This window comes from Clupea harengus, chromosome 22 (assembly GCF_900700415.2).
Source record: "Clupea harengus chromosome 22, Ch_v2.0.2, whole genome shotgun sequence".
Classification (NCBI taxonomy): Eukaryota; Metazoa; Chordata; class Actinopteri; order Clupeiformes; family Clupeidae; genus Clupea; species Clupea harengus.
Window position 1 is genome coordinate 1,506,050 of NC_045173.1, and position 17,718 is coordinate 1,523,767.

General features: G+C 42.1%; 2 protein-coding genes across 2 annotated transcripts; both read left to right on the plus strand.

Annotated features, from left to right (window-relative positions):
- Positions 1-4,403: 4,403 nt before the first annotated feature.
- On the plus strand, positions 4,404-7,599 carry LOC116218483 (zinc finger and BTB domain-containing protein 24-like). The gene is made up of 2 exons (XM_031560332.2): positions 4,404-5,135; positions 5,340-7,599. Exons 1-2 carry the CDS (start codon positions 4,799-4,801, stop codon positions 6,086-6,088), a joined length of 1,086 nt encoding a protein of 361 aa, XP_031416192.1. The 5' UTR covers positions 4,404-4,798; the 3' UTR covers positions 6,089-7,599.
- Positions 7,600-11,518: 3,919 nt separating this feature from the next.
- Positions 11,519-17,524, plus strand: cactin. The gene is made up of 10 exons (XM_031560237.2): positions 11,519-12,014; positions 12,187-12,802; positions 12,999-13,094; positions 13,195-13,340; positions 13,436-13,598; positions 13,820-13,934; positions 14,732-14,924; positions 15,514-15,630; positions 15,864-16,243; positions 16,568-17,524. The coding sequence occupies exons 1-10, from the start codon at positions 11,770-11,772 to the stop codon at positions 17,056-17,058; spliced, it is 2,562 nt and encodes an 853-aa protein (XP_031416097.1). The 5' UTR covers positions 11,519-11,769; the 3' UTR covers positions 17,059-17,524.
- The last annotated feature ends 194 nt before the right edge of the window (positions 17,525-17,718 follow it).

Genomic DNA, 17,718 nt, shown 5'->3' on the forward strand with positions numbered 1-17,718 from the left:
TCAGGCCATAGACAAACTTGGTTTTGCCGGCATCAACAAGATCTTCCTGCATTATGAGGAGGCCTTCTGGGAAAGGGATGTAGAAAGCATCAGCCTGCTTTGGGAGGATGAGACCCCGGCGTCCTTACCCACAGACGCCACCCAGTGGCAGAAGAATATACAGCTTTTCACTGCCGTGAGACCAAGAGAGAAATTAGTTATCTGACTACAATATCAAGATAGTATATCAAATTCAACGCAAATGTTAAAATCTCAGATTTATTTGTGTTACTGTCCTGCAGTGTGCTACCTATGCCCAAATGTTTGGTAATGTTTTGATTGTCTGGTGTTCGGGGAATGTGGCACAGCATGTTGAAACCATGACAAGAGTCCAAACTCTCAGCCATCATCACCAGTACGTTCAGTAAGTGTATGGGTTAGTTAGGGTTGGCAGGGCATGGCAGGGTTAGCAGGGCATGGCAAAACAGAGAATGGGGTCACCTATGATGTCACTAAGGGAATTATGTTTTAAGGGGCAAAAAAAGCTTGTCTCCAAAATTCACCTTATCATCAGAAAGTATTTGGCTGGAAGTTTTTGGAGACAGGCATCCTTACCTGCCAATTGTTGTGTGTATTCGTAGAACATTGAAAGGAGAGGGTGTAGTTCTCAGTCTATGACTGGGGGAAGTAAACAAGAAGTACTGTGAACAGCTTTACTTAATGCTGACAGTGCATTTTATCATTCCAAAGAAATATGCCCACTTTGGAAAACTCCAAAAAATAGCTCTTAGCAGAACACATTTTCTTTTTCATTTGTAGTCACAAAATGTAGAACCTATTTGACCACATGTCATGATCACTATAGGGAGACAAAAATCAGTGATAAACCAATGCCTGTCTTTCCAGGCCGATTCTTTACCATGGAGCGATTAAGCCTGATATTAGAACTGAGCTTCTTCACAATTTCAAAAGGCTTAATTTTGGTTGAAAAGTGGTTTGTAAATGTTTGCCTCTGATCACAAGACGATCCTGTTCATTAACTACAGAAAGCCTGAATGACGTATGTACCCCTCTCTCAGGAAGAGCTCTCTTCAAGAGCTCTTTGCCGGGGAGGCCACAATGAAATACCTCTGGGGTGACAGTGGTACAGTGGTAGAGAAGTCGTTTAGTAATCAGAAGGTTGCTAGTTCGATTCCCTGTCGAAGCGTCCTTGAGCAAGACACTGAACCCCTAATTGCTCCTGATGTGCAGTGTGCCATCAGTGTAAATGTAAAATGTGTATACATTGTAAGTCGCACATATGTAAGTCGCTTTGGATAAAAATGTAAAAATGTAAAAAAAAACTCTGCGTCAGGGAGCTCTGTTCTCTGGCCACAGGGAGCTCTAGCAGCATTGTGGAAGACCAGCACCTTCACCAACTCCATGTTCTTCTTCCATGGCAACCTAACTGCTCTCATGTCAAAATGGGCTATGCCACGGGAAAGCATGAAAGGAAAGATTTGGCTGTATATTTTGTATGCATTTGAAGGTGCAGTTCTTGATCCCAGCAAAAGATTGTTGATATTTTACTCAACAGCCAGTCAAATACACCCCTCCCTTCAGTGCTCCTGAAGCAACATTGTTGATATGCGGGAATAGTTTATTGTTCGGTCTGAGCCACCGCGTTTCTTTCCATTCACAGAATGAACCCCTGAGTGCACAAATACAGTAGAACGGATGACTAGAGTACTGTAAGAGAGAAATTCATAGAATTTGACAAAAATATACTGATTTATAATCGAGGACTGTACCTTTGATGTAGAATGAATGTGTTCAATTAAATTGTTCAATTAAATTGTATTACATTTGTGGGGTATGTTACATGTTAATTGTCAGAAGATTTAGCTTGCTTTCGAAAAGTGTCCATTCAGGTTGTTCTAAACTCGTCAAAAAAAAAGTTTGGCAATTTGTGTTTGGTCGATTATTTCTCTGTGACGATGCTAATTGGCATTGTATTTTATATTGTTGGAAAGCCTGTTTATTGGCAAACCGCCAATAATTCCAACAGAAGACTAATCATGGAATGAGACTCCAACATCAGAACAGGTGAGAGGAACCAAGAAGCGCACAGACACTGTTTCAAGCCGGTAGGAATTTCTTAGACCATGTCCATGTGACCTATGCAATTTATTTCACACAAATGAATTGTTGCTGTCGGCAGAGAATACGTATTGACCAGAGATACCGTATTGAAACCGGAAGTCGTCACTTTACTCCGGTCTCTGGTTGGATAAAACTTGCCACATGACCTGAACAGAAATGGACAAGGACCTTTGTTTTATTCTTAAGGAACCATGTCGATGCCTGACTTTTAATTTTGTGTCACGTTGTTGAAGTTCAAGTTCAACATTAATAGCAATTGAATTACACTTGTGTCGGTGTAATCGCTAGCGGTAAATAAACATTAATAACTTGAATGACTGATAAAGGATATATGTTACACATCACAAACACACATAATCGATGTTTTTTGTGTGATAATTAGGTAATAGGTAAGCTAAAAATTACAGTATCTTACGCGAGCTAATTTAGCTAGCTAGCTAGCAATTGAATTACACTTGTGTGTCGGTGTAATCCCTAGCGGTAAATAAACGAAAACGTAAATAACTCGAATGACTGATAAAGGATATATGTTACACATCACAAACACACACAATCGATGGGTTTTGGGGAAAATTAGGGAATTGGTTAGCTTAAATTACAGTATCTTAGGCGAGCTAATTGACCTAGCTAGCTGTACAGTGTTTGGGCAGCTCAAGGTAGCTATATGGTGTGTTGGTTAGCTCAAGGTAGCTATACGGTGTGTTGGTTAACTCAAGCTAGCACTCTCACAGACACACACACACACACAAGGAAACAGGAGAGGTACAGGTCTGTACACTGCTCTATTCGTTGGGGAAGGAATCGGAACACGTTTTCAAGACATTTGAATTTGATGCGAAGGGTGATGAGAATAAGTTTGAGGCTGTGTTGAACAAGTTGGACAATTATTTTGTGCCTAAAGTAAACGTCATCCACGAACGAGCCTGCTTTCATCAACACATGCAAAAGTTCGGTTAACAATTCAATTGAGTATTGAGCCGTATAACTTCACAAAAATAATAATAATAAAAAAAAAATAGTTTAAAAGTCAGGCGATCAACACAATTTCTCAACGAAAAAGTAAAGGTCCTGTTATTAGCCAATCAAACCGAGTAAATCACCCACTTACGGTTTCAATACGGTATCTCTGGGCCACACGTATTCTCTGCCGACAGTTGCTATCTCTTGCTACTGAAGTGTGTTCCTGCTTATATTTAATAAAGCCAACAACAGTGATATGGTCGTAAATAGCAACCGTAAAAAAAACATTGCATTTAACCGAGGCGAAGCAAAGCTATAGGTTTTTGGATGACATTTGATCGGTGCGAAGGCTACCTTTAGCCTAGTTGGTGGTCTGACTTTACCGGAGTTAGGTAGCTCATTAATTTCATAGTTAGTCTAAAACTAATCAGGAATAAAGAAAATGTGTTAATTAAATCAAGTTCATTGAAGTAACCTATCTGTTGTTTGCCATTAATGTGTCGTGAACACTCTCCATTTTAGTAAAAGAAAGTCAGTTTATGTTGCCAAAGGCACACTATAAATGCCCTAAAATGTTCAATTGGACATATTGTTGTTTATTATTGTTTTGTTGTGTTTTAGTAATCAAAATGCCTCAAAATGATTCTTCCCGTTCACCTTTGCAGACATCTTTATTATTATTATGTTTCGAAAACATGTTAAATGTATATATCTGTCTTTTGTCATAAATCTTTTTGTTCTCACAAATTAATTAATTAATGATTAATCTGATTAAAAATTGTAATAATTTCACAGCCCTAGTTTCTTTATTAGTCCCCTTTCCAATAATATTGACATTGCATGTATTTTATGAATTACATTTTTTTGTAATTCAAACGTACAGGCCGTATTCACCTGCACCCTGGGCACCTGCTTGTCCTACTTAGGCCCAATCACAGGCACCTGTTCGACTCAAGCCAGGCCCCAAAACATGCATCGTGACTCAGCCCGAAACTAAGTAGGCCTACATACACTGGCCATACAGAAAACGATCACATACACTAGGCACACAGACACGGCATACAGACCAAACACAGAACAGAGGCACAAACGACACAAGACAAGGCCAACAGTAACTACACAACTAGTCACAAAACACTTCACCTTTCAGCAGGGAAGTGTTTTACCTTAATGCCTAAAAACAAGTCCTCTTTCTCAGTATTCGCTAATCTTTCTCAGCCCGTCTCCCCTCATGAAAATGAGACAGGGCGCGACCACTTGGGCTTAATTAGATCCAACCATGGACGCAGGGGAGCCCGGTTTTTGTTTGCTGTGTTTTATTGTGTTATTTATTCTGTTTTATTTGTATTTATAATCTCGGAATCATTGAAAATGATGGCTATCCTCTGTGTATTCCCGAGAAATTAATAAAAGTTGAATGAACATCCGAGCCTGTAGATGGCAACAATGTACCCGTGTTGTGCTCTGCATTGAGGTAGTCATCGGTAGATGAAGAAGGAAACAGGGTAGAGAAAGTGAAGCCTTGTGGACAAGAAATAAGTAACCAGACTCATTCTAAGTAACATACGATTGGTGTTTTATATTGTTTAATCAGTGTGATACATGCCACAATTGTTGGAACACGGTGTAGTTAAGCAACAAAATAGTGGATGTAGCTTGCAATCATAGTTAGCTTAGCAAGCAAGCAACCAACGTATTCTTACTGTAGTGTGGAAAGATGTCGGCTGTACAGTCGCACGTTGCTTTTATTTTGGATAACTTGGCCAAAAAGGCAGTTGCTGAAATCATTACGTTGTTTGATAACACTTTTACTGCGTTTATCGGAGAACTTTGTAAGAAACAGAATGAAATTGATCAGCTGAAAAAGAAGTTGGAATTACCACAGGCTGATGTGAACGCGGTGGGAAGCACCGTGCAAGAGAAGCCTTCCGTGTTGTCCTATGATGAAACTTCATTCAATCGCCAAACGTCAAACGAAGAAGAGCCGAAATCTGATTGTTCCACGGTAGTCGTTCAGTGGGACTTTTCTGATGAACAACAATATGATTTTGAAGGTAGGGCCATATTACAACAGAAGCTATCGCCTAATGGTGTGCTTTGGTTCATTTATTGTAACTGAATTAGAACCAGCACACTGAGCATTGAATTGAATTTTATTGTTTCTTAGAGAATTGTTAGTTAGAAGTGTGACATGAAAATTACTCTGTAGGTTATATCAAAATGAATTAAGGTCATGACTTTGTGAAATTGTACTGCAGGAATCACTGATGAGGAAGAGTGGGAGGACACGCTAGCTGGACAGTCGGAGGATCCTGTTGATTGCACTAGATCTGAGTATGACGACAGTGAATTAGGTGTGCTGGAGTTTGAACTGAAAGCAGCAGAGCTGGACAGCTTGACTGAAGAAGAGGAGTCGGCTACACTGGCGTTGACTCATAGTCAGACCTCTGATGTTCAACACCATGAAAATTCATCAGTACCTGGAAAAAAAGAGGTTGGAAGTCCGAGAAAACTCCATCATTTAGCTGTGGCAGAGACCACAGAGACAACTACATCAGAGACAAAAGAAGTTAGGAGTTTACCAGCTAAGAAAAAAAAAAGAAGAGGAACGAGAAAAATAAAAGTAGCCTTCAACAAGACTTGCCCAGAGTGCAGACAGGCGTTTTATCGGCCAACGGACTTAAAAAAACACCGTTTCAGTCACAAACAGAAACAACTACTGAGCTGTGAGTGGTGTGGAGTCACCTTTTGTTCCGAGGGCCAGATGGTGACTCACGTTCGTATTCATACAGGAGAGAGGCCTTTCCACTGTGATGTTTGTGATAAGGGATTTATTACCAAAGGCCAGCGCAAAATACACATGTGGCACCACAAGTCAAAAGAAAAAGGTGAATCTTGCAGCCTGTGTGGGGTAGACTCTACCGAAGCTCTTGAAGGCTACACACCGAGACGTTCCTCCAGAGCGGTACCATGTGCTAAGTGCGGGAAGACCAAACCTGCCACTTGAGAAAGATTTGATGAGTTGGTTATCCATGACTCCAGTCACAATTTAATGTGTCAAATGCCTATTATCGACTGAACAGAAATGTTCGGTGTATTACTGAGAAGCCTCAATGAATTATGTGGACTACATTTTGATCTCTTAGTAATTCCTTTGATACAACTGGGTGACTGCTAAATGGATTTATTTGCTATACTCACTCACTCCTTTCTTTCTTTCTTTCTGTTTCATTTACAGTTGTGTTAATCATATTGACTGTGACCCCAAGTGATCTCTTTTGTTTTCTACAACCCCCAATCAGAAATAGTTGGGACGGTATGTTAAATTAAAATTAAAACTGTAAATTCTCTTCGACCTGTATTACATTGAAAACAATACATCAGTACATTATTTGATGTTTTACCTCGTGAATTTTATTGTTTTTCAAAATAAACACTTAATTCAATTTCGATTCTTGCAACATATTTCAAAGAAAGTTGGGACAGTGAAGACACCCAGTGATGAAGCGTTTCAGGTGGAACTTTGTCCCAGTATTCCTGCAAACAAGTCTTAAGGTGTGCAACGGTACGGAGTCTTCGTTGTCGCGTTTGGCATTTCAAAATGCGCCACACATTATCTATTGGGGACAAGTCAGGACTGCAGGCAAGCCAGTTCAGCACCCGCACACTCTTCTTCCTCAGCCATGCCTCTGAAATGTGTGCAGAATGTGTTTTTGCATTGTCTTGTTGATATATGCATGGGCGTCTGGATGACGTCTTGAAGGCAGCATATGTTGCTCCAAAATCTCTATGTACTTTTCGGCATTAATGGTTCCATCACAGAAATGTGAGTTACCTTTGCCAAGGGCACTGACACAACCCCATACCATGACAGACCCTGGCTTTTGGACTTCTTGCTGGTAACAGTCTAGATGGTCCATTTCTTCTTTGGTGCGGAGCACACAGCGTCTATTTCTTCCAAAAAAGACCTGTAATACTAATTTGTCTGACCACAATACATGTTTCCACTGTGTGATGGTCCATCCCAGATGCCTCCGAGCCCAGAGAAGTCAACGGCACTTCTGGACACGATTAACATAAGGCTTCCTTTTGGCACAGTACAGTTTTAACTGGCATTTGTGGATGTAACTACGTATTGTAGTGCTTGACAAAGGTTTGCCAAAGTAATCGTGTGCCCATGTGGTTATATCGCTTATAGATGAATGACGGTTCTTGATGCAGTGCCGGCTGAGGGATCGGAGATCACGGTTTTCAGCTTAGGCTTGCGCCCTTGCCCTTTACGTACTGAAATTCCTCCAGATTCCTTGAATATTTTGATTATGTTATGCACCGTGGAGGGTGAAATATCCAAATCCCTTCCTATCTTTCTTTGAGAAACATTGTTTTTAAACATTGCAATAATTTGCTCACGCATTTGTTGGCAAAGCGGCGATCCTCGAGCCATCTTTGCTCCTAAAGCAGGGGTTTTCAACTGGTTTTGTCCCAGGGACCACCATTCTGACTAGAAAGTAATTTGCGGCCCACTGATGTACCTGCACGCGCGTGCGTGTTTGTAACCGCCGCCACGCCCCCTTCCCCCGCACAGATATTCTGCCTATAACACAATTATTGTTACATCTTTGAATCCCAGACTTTCCAGTTTGGTAGCTGCGCCTATTCCAGCAAACCCAGCACCCAATACCAAAATGTTAGGATTTGTCCCCATCACTGTACATTGAGAACACACATCTGGCATTAATACAGCATTATAGAATAACTGTTGATGGACATAAATGCCATATGAAACCAATGAATCCACATGTTGCTTAGTACCAATATTTACACTATACAGTGTGTAGGCAACTCAGGCTATCTATCACATAACATGGAACTATCTATGACAGTGCTGTGTTCTACTAATTATTCTACTGCAAATTAAGAGAAACCGCAAATGTACATCAGCAAATGCAATCTGAACACTTGAGGGCATAATATTAAGTTCACCCTCTATTCCAGGGGTTTTCAACTGGTTTTGTCCCAGGGACCACCATTCTGACTAGAAAGTAATTTGCGGCCCACTGATGTGCCTGCACGCGACTGCATGTTTGTAACCACCGCTGCCACGCCCCCTTCCCCCTGCACAGATATTCTGCCTATAACACTTAAATATGTGAAATTATCAGGGTACATCGCCAGCCGCCGCCACGCCCCCTCCCCCTGCACAGATATTTTGCCTATAACACTTAAATATGTGCAGTTATCAGGGTAGATCACTAACCGCCGTCACCACGCCCCCTCCCCCGCGCACATATTCGGCCTGTAGCACTTGTCAGTGTAATTTCTTCGATATTTTTCACGATATTCAAGTGTAATATTGAAATGTGTTAAAATATCAAAACGAATTTATAAAAATAAATAAAAAAAATCAATGGTGAACTGATCAACAAGGCTCATGTCGCGGACCCCCTGCAATGCCGTCGCGGACCGACAGGGGGCCACGGACCCCCGGTTGAAAACCCCTGCATTAGATAATTTGAATCTATCCAGCAGAATGGTACCCTTACGTCCCTTTTCTCACTAGCAGGTTATTTAATGCTGTCAGGGGAGAGCAAACAATCCAATGCACTGCTCTTAATGGCCTGTTCCCAGCTATCAGCTACCAGTCATTGTCAACACTATAAGCTATAGATCCTGTACGAGTTAGTAAGGCCTTACTTAACTGCACTGGTTAGCAATGTTTTGCTGTCTGGCTTCTTCTTGCTGGCATCTTGCTATAAGATTGTTTCTTTTGTAATACTATATTTAGGTTGGCATCCGGGAAGCTGACAAATCATTATGTAATACACAATTGAGGTCAGAAGTTTACATACTTACACTTAATACATTAAAACTTTTTTCTTAAAGTCACCATTTCAGAGAACTCACGTTACTATAAACGTCTTATGGCAAGTCAGTTGTCCAGAACAAAAGTAATTTTCCCAAAGTTGCACAATCAATATAGATTGTTTGTACACATTTATAGGGGAAATGATGAGGAAGGCATGTAATTATGTAGCCATAAAACAAATGAGCTAGTATTATCCTCTTGACCATGGGGACATAGCTACGTTAACCACACTAAGGAGAGGAATTAAACATTTTCCTAAAACACAAACATCACACAACAGGGTCTGTAAAAGTGTTATTACTTTGTTGACGCAACACAGGATGTAAAATGATTCAACTCAATGTTGAGGTCCTCTCCCATGTTGGTGTAGTACTACCAAGAGTCAAGAGTGCTGGTTCACAAACCCCCACCCCCCCGCCCTGCCCCGCCTCAGCAGATGGTACACTGGATTCACCTCTGAGGCTCCGTGGATAAACTGGGCTCATGTATCTACCCAGGACTTGCCTGTGTAGAATACAATAGAATATAATAGAGTAGATAGGAACAGAACAGAATAAAAATAGTATAGAATAGAATAGACAATATATGGAAAAAAATGGCTGACAAGTAATTTAGGTACAGAAGTGAAACTTGAATTAGTTTGCTGTTGTGTCAAGGAAATATCACTACTGATTCAAAATGTATTATAAATGAACTCCCTTCATATTAGGTCAAGAAAACAGAATTGTTTCCACACACACCAAGACATTATTTGGCCATTTTCCCTCAATCCAGTCCAGATGCCTCAATTATTGTTACATCTTTGAATCCCAGACTTTCCAGTTTGGTAGCTGCGCCTATTCCAGCAAACCCAGCACCCAATACCAAAATGTTAGGATTTGTCCCCATCACTGTACATGGAGAACACACATCTGGCATTAATACAGCATTATAGAATAACTGTTGGTGGACATAAATGCCATATGAAACCAATGAATCCACATGTTGCTTAGTACCAATATTTACACTATACAGTGTGTAGGCAACTCAGGCTATCTATCACATAACATGGAACTATCTATGACAAAGTGCTGTGTTCTACTAATTATTCTACTGCAAATTAAGAGAAACCGCAAATGTACATCAGCAAATGCAATCTGAACACTTGAGGGCATAATATTAAGTTAACCCTCTATACCCCAATAGAATTATAGTAGACTGCAGCAAATTACTGCGAAAACCAGAGACTTCCTTTATTTTGTGTTATCCTGTAAACAAACAGTTACAGTTAGAAAACAAAAGAAAAATGATAATTACAAGTTTGTTTTGTTTAAAAGGGCATAAATTGTTTGTTAATATGATATAAAATATGTATTAGTGACATCTACAAATATTAAAATACATAGCTTTACATACACCCTAAAGTTAAAATTCATAACCAGGTCCGTTTTGGACTTAAGTTTGTAACAGTACTGCAGACGTATGTATTACATTTAATATCTTCTTAATGTATTTAATTAGTATTTGTTATATATTTAGTAAATAAATAAATATTAAACTAAATATTAACACTGCTAAACCATATAGATAACCAACATTTTTGCTAATTTGGTGGAAAACACCAACCTCTATGCCTCTTCAAATGCATCCTGGTGCAATACATTTGTGGAGGAGGTGAAGGTGTTTGTGGGAATAAACATCCTCATGGGTATCCATCATTTACCCTCTTATCTTGACTGCTGTTCATATGATCCAGCCTTACAAGTGTCCTATGTGGCAGACACCATGCCACGAAATAGGTATGAGGAGTTATGCAGATACCTACCCTGTTCAAACCCAGGGATAGCAGACTCTGGTGACAAGCTTCAGAAAGTGAGACCATTACAGTTTTTTCCAATCATTTTCACACTTGTTACAAGTTACAAGTCTTGTATTACAAGTCAAATTATACAAGTCTTTTGGTTCAATACCATGTACACTTTCTCAAAACACTTAACACATCCAGCATATCAGTAGATAATGTGAACAAAATGGGATTCTTTTCCATTGCTTAGATACAAAATGCAGTCAATGACCACTTCTTCCGAGATTCATGGACACCTGTCTCAGTCAATGTTCACCACCAGCAAAACGCTGTGCAACTACAGCATTTTTTGCAGATATTTAGATACTCTGTTCAAAACAGTTAACTTTCAGTTCAAAACCAGATACAATTTAGATCACTAGATGGAAAGATGCTGTATTTTCACTGACAAATGAAATTATACACTTGAGAAAGGAGACAACAACCTTACCTCGATGCAAAATAGAGCTCGGAATGAATTACGCATCGGAGCCACGCCCACTTATGTTTCAACGACCAATCACAATCTATTCGACATGTACGTTTCCACGTAATACCAACGATGTTGTGACAACTTTCAGTGTTTTGAATGCGGTTCTGGCCTAACTGCTAGGACTACGTTACACATAGGGAGTCTTGAGGAATATGTCAAATTATACATTTGATTCATCCAACACAGCACTTTCTTAAAAAGTATAGAAATTATCTTTCTGAACAACTGTCAAAGCCTTGCGCCCGCTGCGGATGAAGGTCCCACTAAGGAAATACCATGAATATGCCTGATCGAAACCAATACATGCATGGTAAAAACGGGCTCTTGTCTGGCGATAATTATTGTTCAATCTTTTTTTTCTTTCATTAAATGAAGACACTGCACTTGAATTTAGATGCGTTTTAACAATATAACTACAGAAATTCGGAAAACCTTTATATGCAACTATAGGACATCCTATTTACGCGACGATAGATGTTTTAGGCCCCAAAAGCGATCGAGGAAGCCATGGAGTCGATGAGACGTCGTAGATCAAGGCCGCGGTCTTGTTCAACTGAAAAAGAGAGGAAAAAATCTCGCAGTAGATCTAGGTCTTCGGAAGACAGGTCAAGAAGAAATCGCTCAGCGGGAAAAGACACCCGAAGACGAGTACGGTCCCAGAGCGATAGTTCGCAAAGCAACAGCGGGTCCGCAGGCCCCTACAGACGGGCAGGGCGAGGGAGTCCTAGCCCAAAATCTAAATACAGAAGCAGGTAATGTTCATTTTTCAGCTGCGTGTAATTCATTACTAATCTTAGTTAATTTTATCCTCGAAATAGTTTAGACTGTAAACATTGTTATATTGTTTATACTGTGTCCTTACATACATGAAGACTAACGTAATATCAAACTTCAGCTAACTCCACGTTTTTGATCTACCCGTAGTTCGGAGTCGGATGAAGACAGCGGAAAGAATAAAAAGAAAAGTAAGAAAAAGAAGTCTGGTAGGGATGAAAGACGAAACAGAAGTGCATCCTTCTCTGGTTCAGATTCAAGCGTGGACAGACCACAACACCGTGATGGAAACAGTCATGAAAAGAGCCGCAGGAGGAGTGCCGATAGAGAAAGCAGAACTCCCAGCAGAGAACGACAGTTGAGGAACAAGGAAAGAGAGAGAAGTCCCGAGAGGGTAAGAGGCCACAGGAGTGATGAACTTAATACCAAAGACAGGAGGCGGGAACGAGATGGGAGAAGTCGGGACAGAGAGAACCGACAGAAGCGGTCAGTGTCAGGTTCTTCTGCGTCCTCCGAGGACTCCAGCAACGGTGAGAAGTCGTCCTCTCGGGTCCAAAACCCAAAGGAAGAGAAGAAAAAACAGAGAGAAATGATGAAAGCTCTTGAAACGCCGGAGGAGAAGAGGTCCAGACGTTTGTCTAAGAAAGAAGCTAAAGAGAGGAAGAAAAGAGAGAAGATGGGTTGGAGTGAGGAGTACATGGGCTATACAAATGCAGACAATCCTTTTGGTGACAACAACTTACTGGGAACTTTCAAATGGCAGAAGGTATTTGATTTTACGAGTTACTGTTTGTAGATTTAATGTTAATCAGCGGTTATATTTTGCATTCAGTGAGTGCAACATATGACATCTGTGTTTCCTGTTTGTCTTTTATACCATGTGACAATTTAAAGGGTATGTCTGAGGAAAAGTGGTTTCAAAGCTATTCTAAGTATTAAAGTAAGTTTGATTTCTTCATTAGGCTTTGGAGATGAAGGGAATTTCTCACCTGAGAGAGAAAGAGCTGAAGGATAGAAACAAACTCATCCAAGAGGATAATCGCAGAGAGCTGCAAAAGGTTTGAAAACCTTCATGCAAATGATTTCATCATACCTAAAACATTGAAATATTTACAGTAAAGGTCAGCTGCATGTAACGTCATTTTCTGTATATCGCAGGTGAAGCAATTGCGTCTGGAGCGTGAGCGTGAGAAGGCTATGCGTGAGCAGGAGCTGGAGATGCTACAGAGGGAAAAGGAGGCTGAGCACTTCAAAACGTGGGCTGAGCAGGAGGACAACTTTCACCTGCACCAGGCAAAGCTCCGGTAAGCCACCCATTGCACTGGAGCCACACCTAACTTGTACGATATGTAGGCCTGAGATGGACTGCAGTACCAATGTTGTGGACTTGTATGTATAGGTCTAAAATCCGCATCCGGGATGGCCGGGCAAAGCCCATTGACCTGCTGGCTAAATACATCAGTGCAGAGGACGACGATCTGGCGGTAGAGATGCATGAGCCATACACCTTCCTCAACGGCCTCACTGTCACTGACATGGATGATCTACTGGAGGACATCAAGGTGAGTGTGTGTGTGTGTGTGTGTGTATATGGCCTATGCTGACGAGAGCTTTGTGCATCAGTGGTCTGTGTGTGGTATCAGGTTTATGCATCTGACATCTGTGGCAGACACACATGCCTACCCGTTTAGTTACTTCAGGTTTTATAAAGTGTACGCAGTAGTCTTCTGCTCATTGCCGTATGTGTGTGGTTGACAGTTTAAATTGTATTTGTTTTGTACAGATTTACATGGAGCTGGAGCAGGGCAAGAATGTGGACTTCTGGAGGGACATGACCACCATCACAGAGGATGAAATCAGCAAACTGCGCAAATTAGAAGCTTCAGGCAAAGGACCTGGTACTGTCATTATGAGATCATATTCCAACACATTAGAGAGCTAATAAGTTCCCTCCTTATGTAGAAGTGCTAAATGGTATCAAATCATGAACTTAAGTCACTAAAGGTCAAACTAGTATGACCAGAGATGATATATAAAGGTGAAGACCAATCACAGACAGGAAAATGAATGGGGAAGTCTGTAACGCTAAACATGGCAGATTTTGAACTGGAAATCCTGCCCTGTCTTATAAAGAGCCAATCACATTGTTGGAAACGACATGACTGACCATGTCTGACCATCCTGTGTAGAGTTACAGACCTCTCCCCATTCGTTTAGATAGGACCCTGATCTCTCCCCATTCGTTTAGACAGGACCCTGATCTCTCCCCATTCATTTAGATAGGACCCTGATCTCTCCCCATTCATTTAGATAGGACCCTGATATCTCCCCATTCGTTTAGATAGGACCCTGATCTCTCCCCATTCGTTTAGATAGGACCCTGATCTCTCCCCATTCGTTTAGATAGGACCCTGATCTCTCCCCATTCGTTTAGATAGGACCCTGATCTCTCCCCCTGATCTCTCCCCATTCGTTTAGATAGGACCCTGATCTCTCCCCATTCGTTTAGATAGGACCCTGATCTCTCCCCATTCATTTAGATAGGACCCTGATCTTGTTTCCATGCAATAGCCGCCCAGGGGCGTTACCAAGATGGCTGCCGAGTTTGGTATGACTTAGTCTTTAGTTAAAGGGTTTGGCAGCAGTTCCTTTGTGTTGTTTCAAAGCCCTTGTATTTTCTTCTTTCTTCTTCTAGGGGACCGTCGTGAAGGTATCAACACTTCTGTTAGCATAGACGTTCAGGCGGTGTTCAGGGGGAAGACTTACAGCCAGCTGCAGGCCCTGAACCTGAACATTGAGACTAAGATCCACGCAGGTGGCTCCAACCTGGACATTGGCTACTGGGAGAGCCTGATGCAGCAGGTGCGAGTCTACATGGCTCGTGCCAGGTCAGTAATGAAACCCCCCCCCCCCCCACACACACACACACACACACACTGGGTGAGGTCATGCTTGCTCTCACAAAGACAACCTTTAATATAGGACTAGGCATGCTTAGTGTCATCATGAGTGGCATGGATTTGTAATAAATTGATAAGTGTAACTGAATGTAGTATACAATAGTGCCCTCATATCGATATGTTCCAAGACCTAACGCAAATAGTAGCAAACGCCATCTATAACTTTTATAAATTAAACTTTATCATAGGTATGTATGTCCATGAAACAACAACAATAACTAATACAATATGTATATAACAATTATAGCTAACAATCCAGTGTATCCGTGGTTACAGAATCAGTGGATATGGGGGTTCCACTGCTTGTGTTCTCTGAAATATGTATTCATGACTTCAGTAATCTCAAACTATTCCATCCTTCCTTTCTCTGAACGTAAAATGATTGATTAGTGGTAAGGTCTGGCTAACTGCACAGACCCACAGTTCATAATCTAAGTGTGAAAATGAAGGTGTGTGTGTGTGTGTGTGTGTGTCTGTGTGTGTGTGTGTGTGTGTGTGTCTGTCTGTCTGTCTGTAGGCTGAGGGAACGCCATCAGGAGGTGCTGAGGCAGAAGCTGTATAAGCTCAAACAGGAGCAGGGAGTGGAGAGTGAGCCTCTCTTCCCAATCATCAAAGAGGAGCAAGAAGACCAAGAGTGAGTTTGCATCTCTTTTTGTCCTTCCATCTGTCTGTCTGTCTGTCTGTCTGTCTTCCTCTACCTAGATAACCATATGGACTTCAAACAGGAAGATTATGAAATCTGTATAGCTATGGACACAATGTATGTCTGTCTTAAGCTCACTCATTGTCATTGTCTGCATACGGTCTCCCGTTTAGACGTTCTATTCTGTATGACCTCTGTATGACCTTTGCCTGTTTTCTTCCCAGAATGCCAGGAGGGTCAGCAGAGGCGGGTCCCTCCCGCAGCGCTCAGCCCGGGGCCTCAGAGGAGGCGGAGGACAAGGGCGCGTCCAGGGCTCACGGAGACGAGAGCGAGAAGGAGGCTGAGGACGAGCCATCCTCCTCGTCGGCCGCTGAAGGAGCAGGCCAGGCCAAGGAAGGAGAGGGCGAGGGTGGGGAGGGCGGCGCCACTGAGTCGGTGCTGACGGAGGATGACCTCATCCAGCAGAGCCAGGCTGAGTACGACTCGGGGCGCTACAGCCCCGCGCTGATGACCAACTCTGAGCTGCCGCTGGACGCACACGTCATCGGGCTCGACGAGGACCTGCAGCGCCTTCATCTGGCCCGGCGCCAATTACAGGTCACAGGTGGGTGGACCCGGTCACACACACACACACACACACACACACACATACATACATACATACATACATACATCATACTCATGTTAATATGAGTTCTGAATTAGGATGCTTCGGTTCTATTTTTGGATTCAGACTTAATTAGTCACAAAGGCAATAGTGTGTTTCATTGGACAAAACCACTTGCCTAAGGAAACATACATTCACTGGCACCGTAGTCTGCAAATTCAACCGTTAACAATGAAATGTTTTCTTAGTTAAGTTGTACATCCTTATGTCCATTTTGTTGTCCTGACCCCAGTGATTTCTCATGCCTTGGTTTTGTCTCAGGTGATGCCAATGACAACGCAGAAGATGCGTTTGTGCGGCGTGCCAAACAGGGCATGGGTGCTGACGAGGCCCAGTTCAGCGTGGAGATGCCACTCACGGGCAAGATGTATCTCTGGGCAGACAAGTATCGGCCACGTAAACCGCGCTTCTTCAACCGCGTGCACACCGGCTTCGAGTGGAACAAATACAACCAGACGCATTATGACTTTGACAATCCACCGCCCAAGATCGTGCAAGGCTACAAGTTCAATATCTTTTACCCGGACCTGATCGACAAACGCTCCACGCCGCAGTACTTCCTGGAGCCGAGCCCTGACAACAAGGACTTTGGCATCCTCCGTTTCCATGCTGGACCACCGTATGAGGATATTGCCTTCAAGATTGTCAACCGTGAGTGGGAGTACTCGCATCGCCATGGTTTCCGATGCCAGTTTGCCAATGGCATATTTCAGTTATGGTTCCACTTCAAACGGTACCGTTACAGGAGATAGATCATGTGGACCACGCTACTGTATTTCATGTTGGCCTAGCACCAGTACAGTTCTAGCTCTATTGAACATTGTTTGGCTTTATTTGTCCTTCTCTCTGATGGGGAGTAGTATAGTGTGTTTCCAAAGGGACCCAGGATGCAAAGCCCTAGAATGTTCAGAGCAGTAGTTACGTTTGTGCAGATGTCCTCCTTTTGAAACCAAAACGTGGCTTTGATAAGCAGTCGAGGTCTAGGGGGGGGCTGAGACTCTAAAAGTGGCCTCTCCTCAGAGGCAGTGTAATGAGCGGTGGGTGGGCTGTCCATCACTACCACTATATTAGTCCCATGTCTCGAGTAAGGTAGAGCTTTGTGACATCACAATGAGGGAGCACAATTCTGCTCCTAGTGCCCCATAGCTTGCCCCCTTCACATTTGTAATACGTATGTTTTTTTTTTCTAAATCTGTAATTAAAGATGTCTCTTGTAAATCTCATCTTTGTCTCTCTTCACACCGCACACAACCTGTTCTTTAAAATTCTTTAAAAACAAAATGTTAAGAATTGATTTTGAAGGGCATAGAAATGTAGTGTGCGATCCAGAGCTGGCTGTTCCACGTGCTGCTGGACTGTTGGAATTGATGGATGTCTGTGGCGCTGCCTCCTTTTAAGCATGTTCATACATG

Excerpts from the sequence above, each read along its gene's own strand:
- LOC116218483 (XM_031560332.2), top strand. The coding sequence starts at position 4,799 with ATGTCGGCTGTACAGTCGCACGTTGCTTTTATTTTGGATAACTTGGCC. Across the intron at positions 5,136-5,339 it reads ACAACAATATGATTTTGAAG|GAATCACTGATGAGGAAGAG; the intron begins GTAGGGCCATAT and ends ATTGTACTGCAG.
- cactin (XM_031560237.2), top strand. The coding sequence starts at position 11,770 with ATGGAGTCGATGAGACGTCGTAGATCAAGGCCGCGGTCTTGTTCAACT. Across the intron at positions 13,935-14,731 it reads AGCTTCAGGCAAAGGACCTG|GGGACCGTCGTGAAGGTATC; the intron begins GTACTGTCATTA and ends TTCTTCTTCTAG. Across the intron at positions 15,631-15,863 it reads GAGGAGCAAGAAGACCAAGA|AATGCCAGGAGGGTCAGCAG; the intron begins GTGAGTTTGCAT and ends TTTTCTTCCCAG.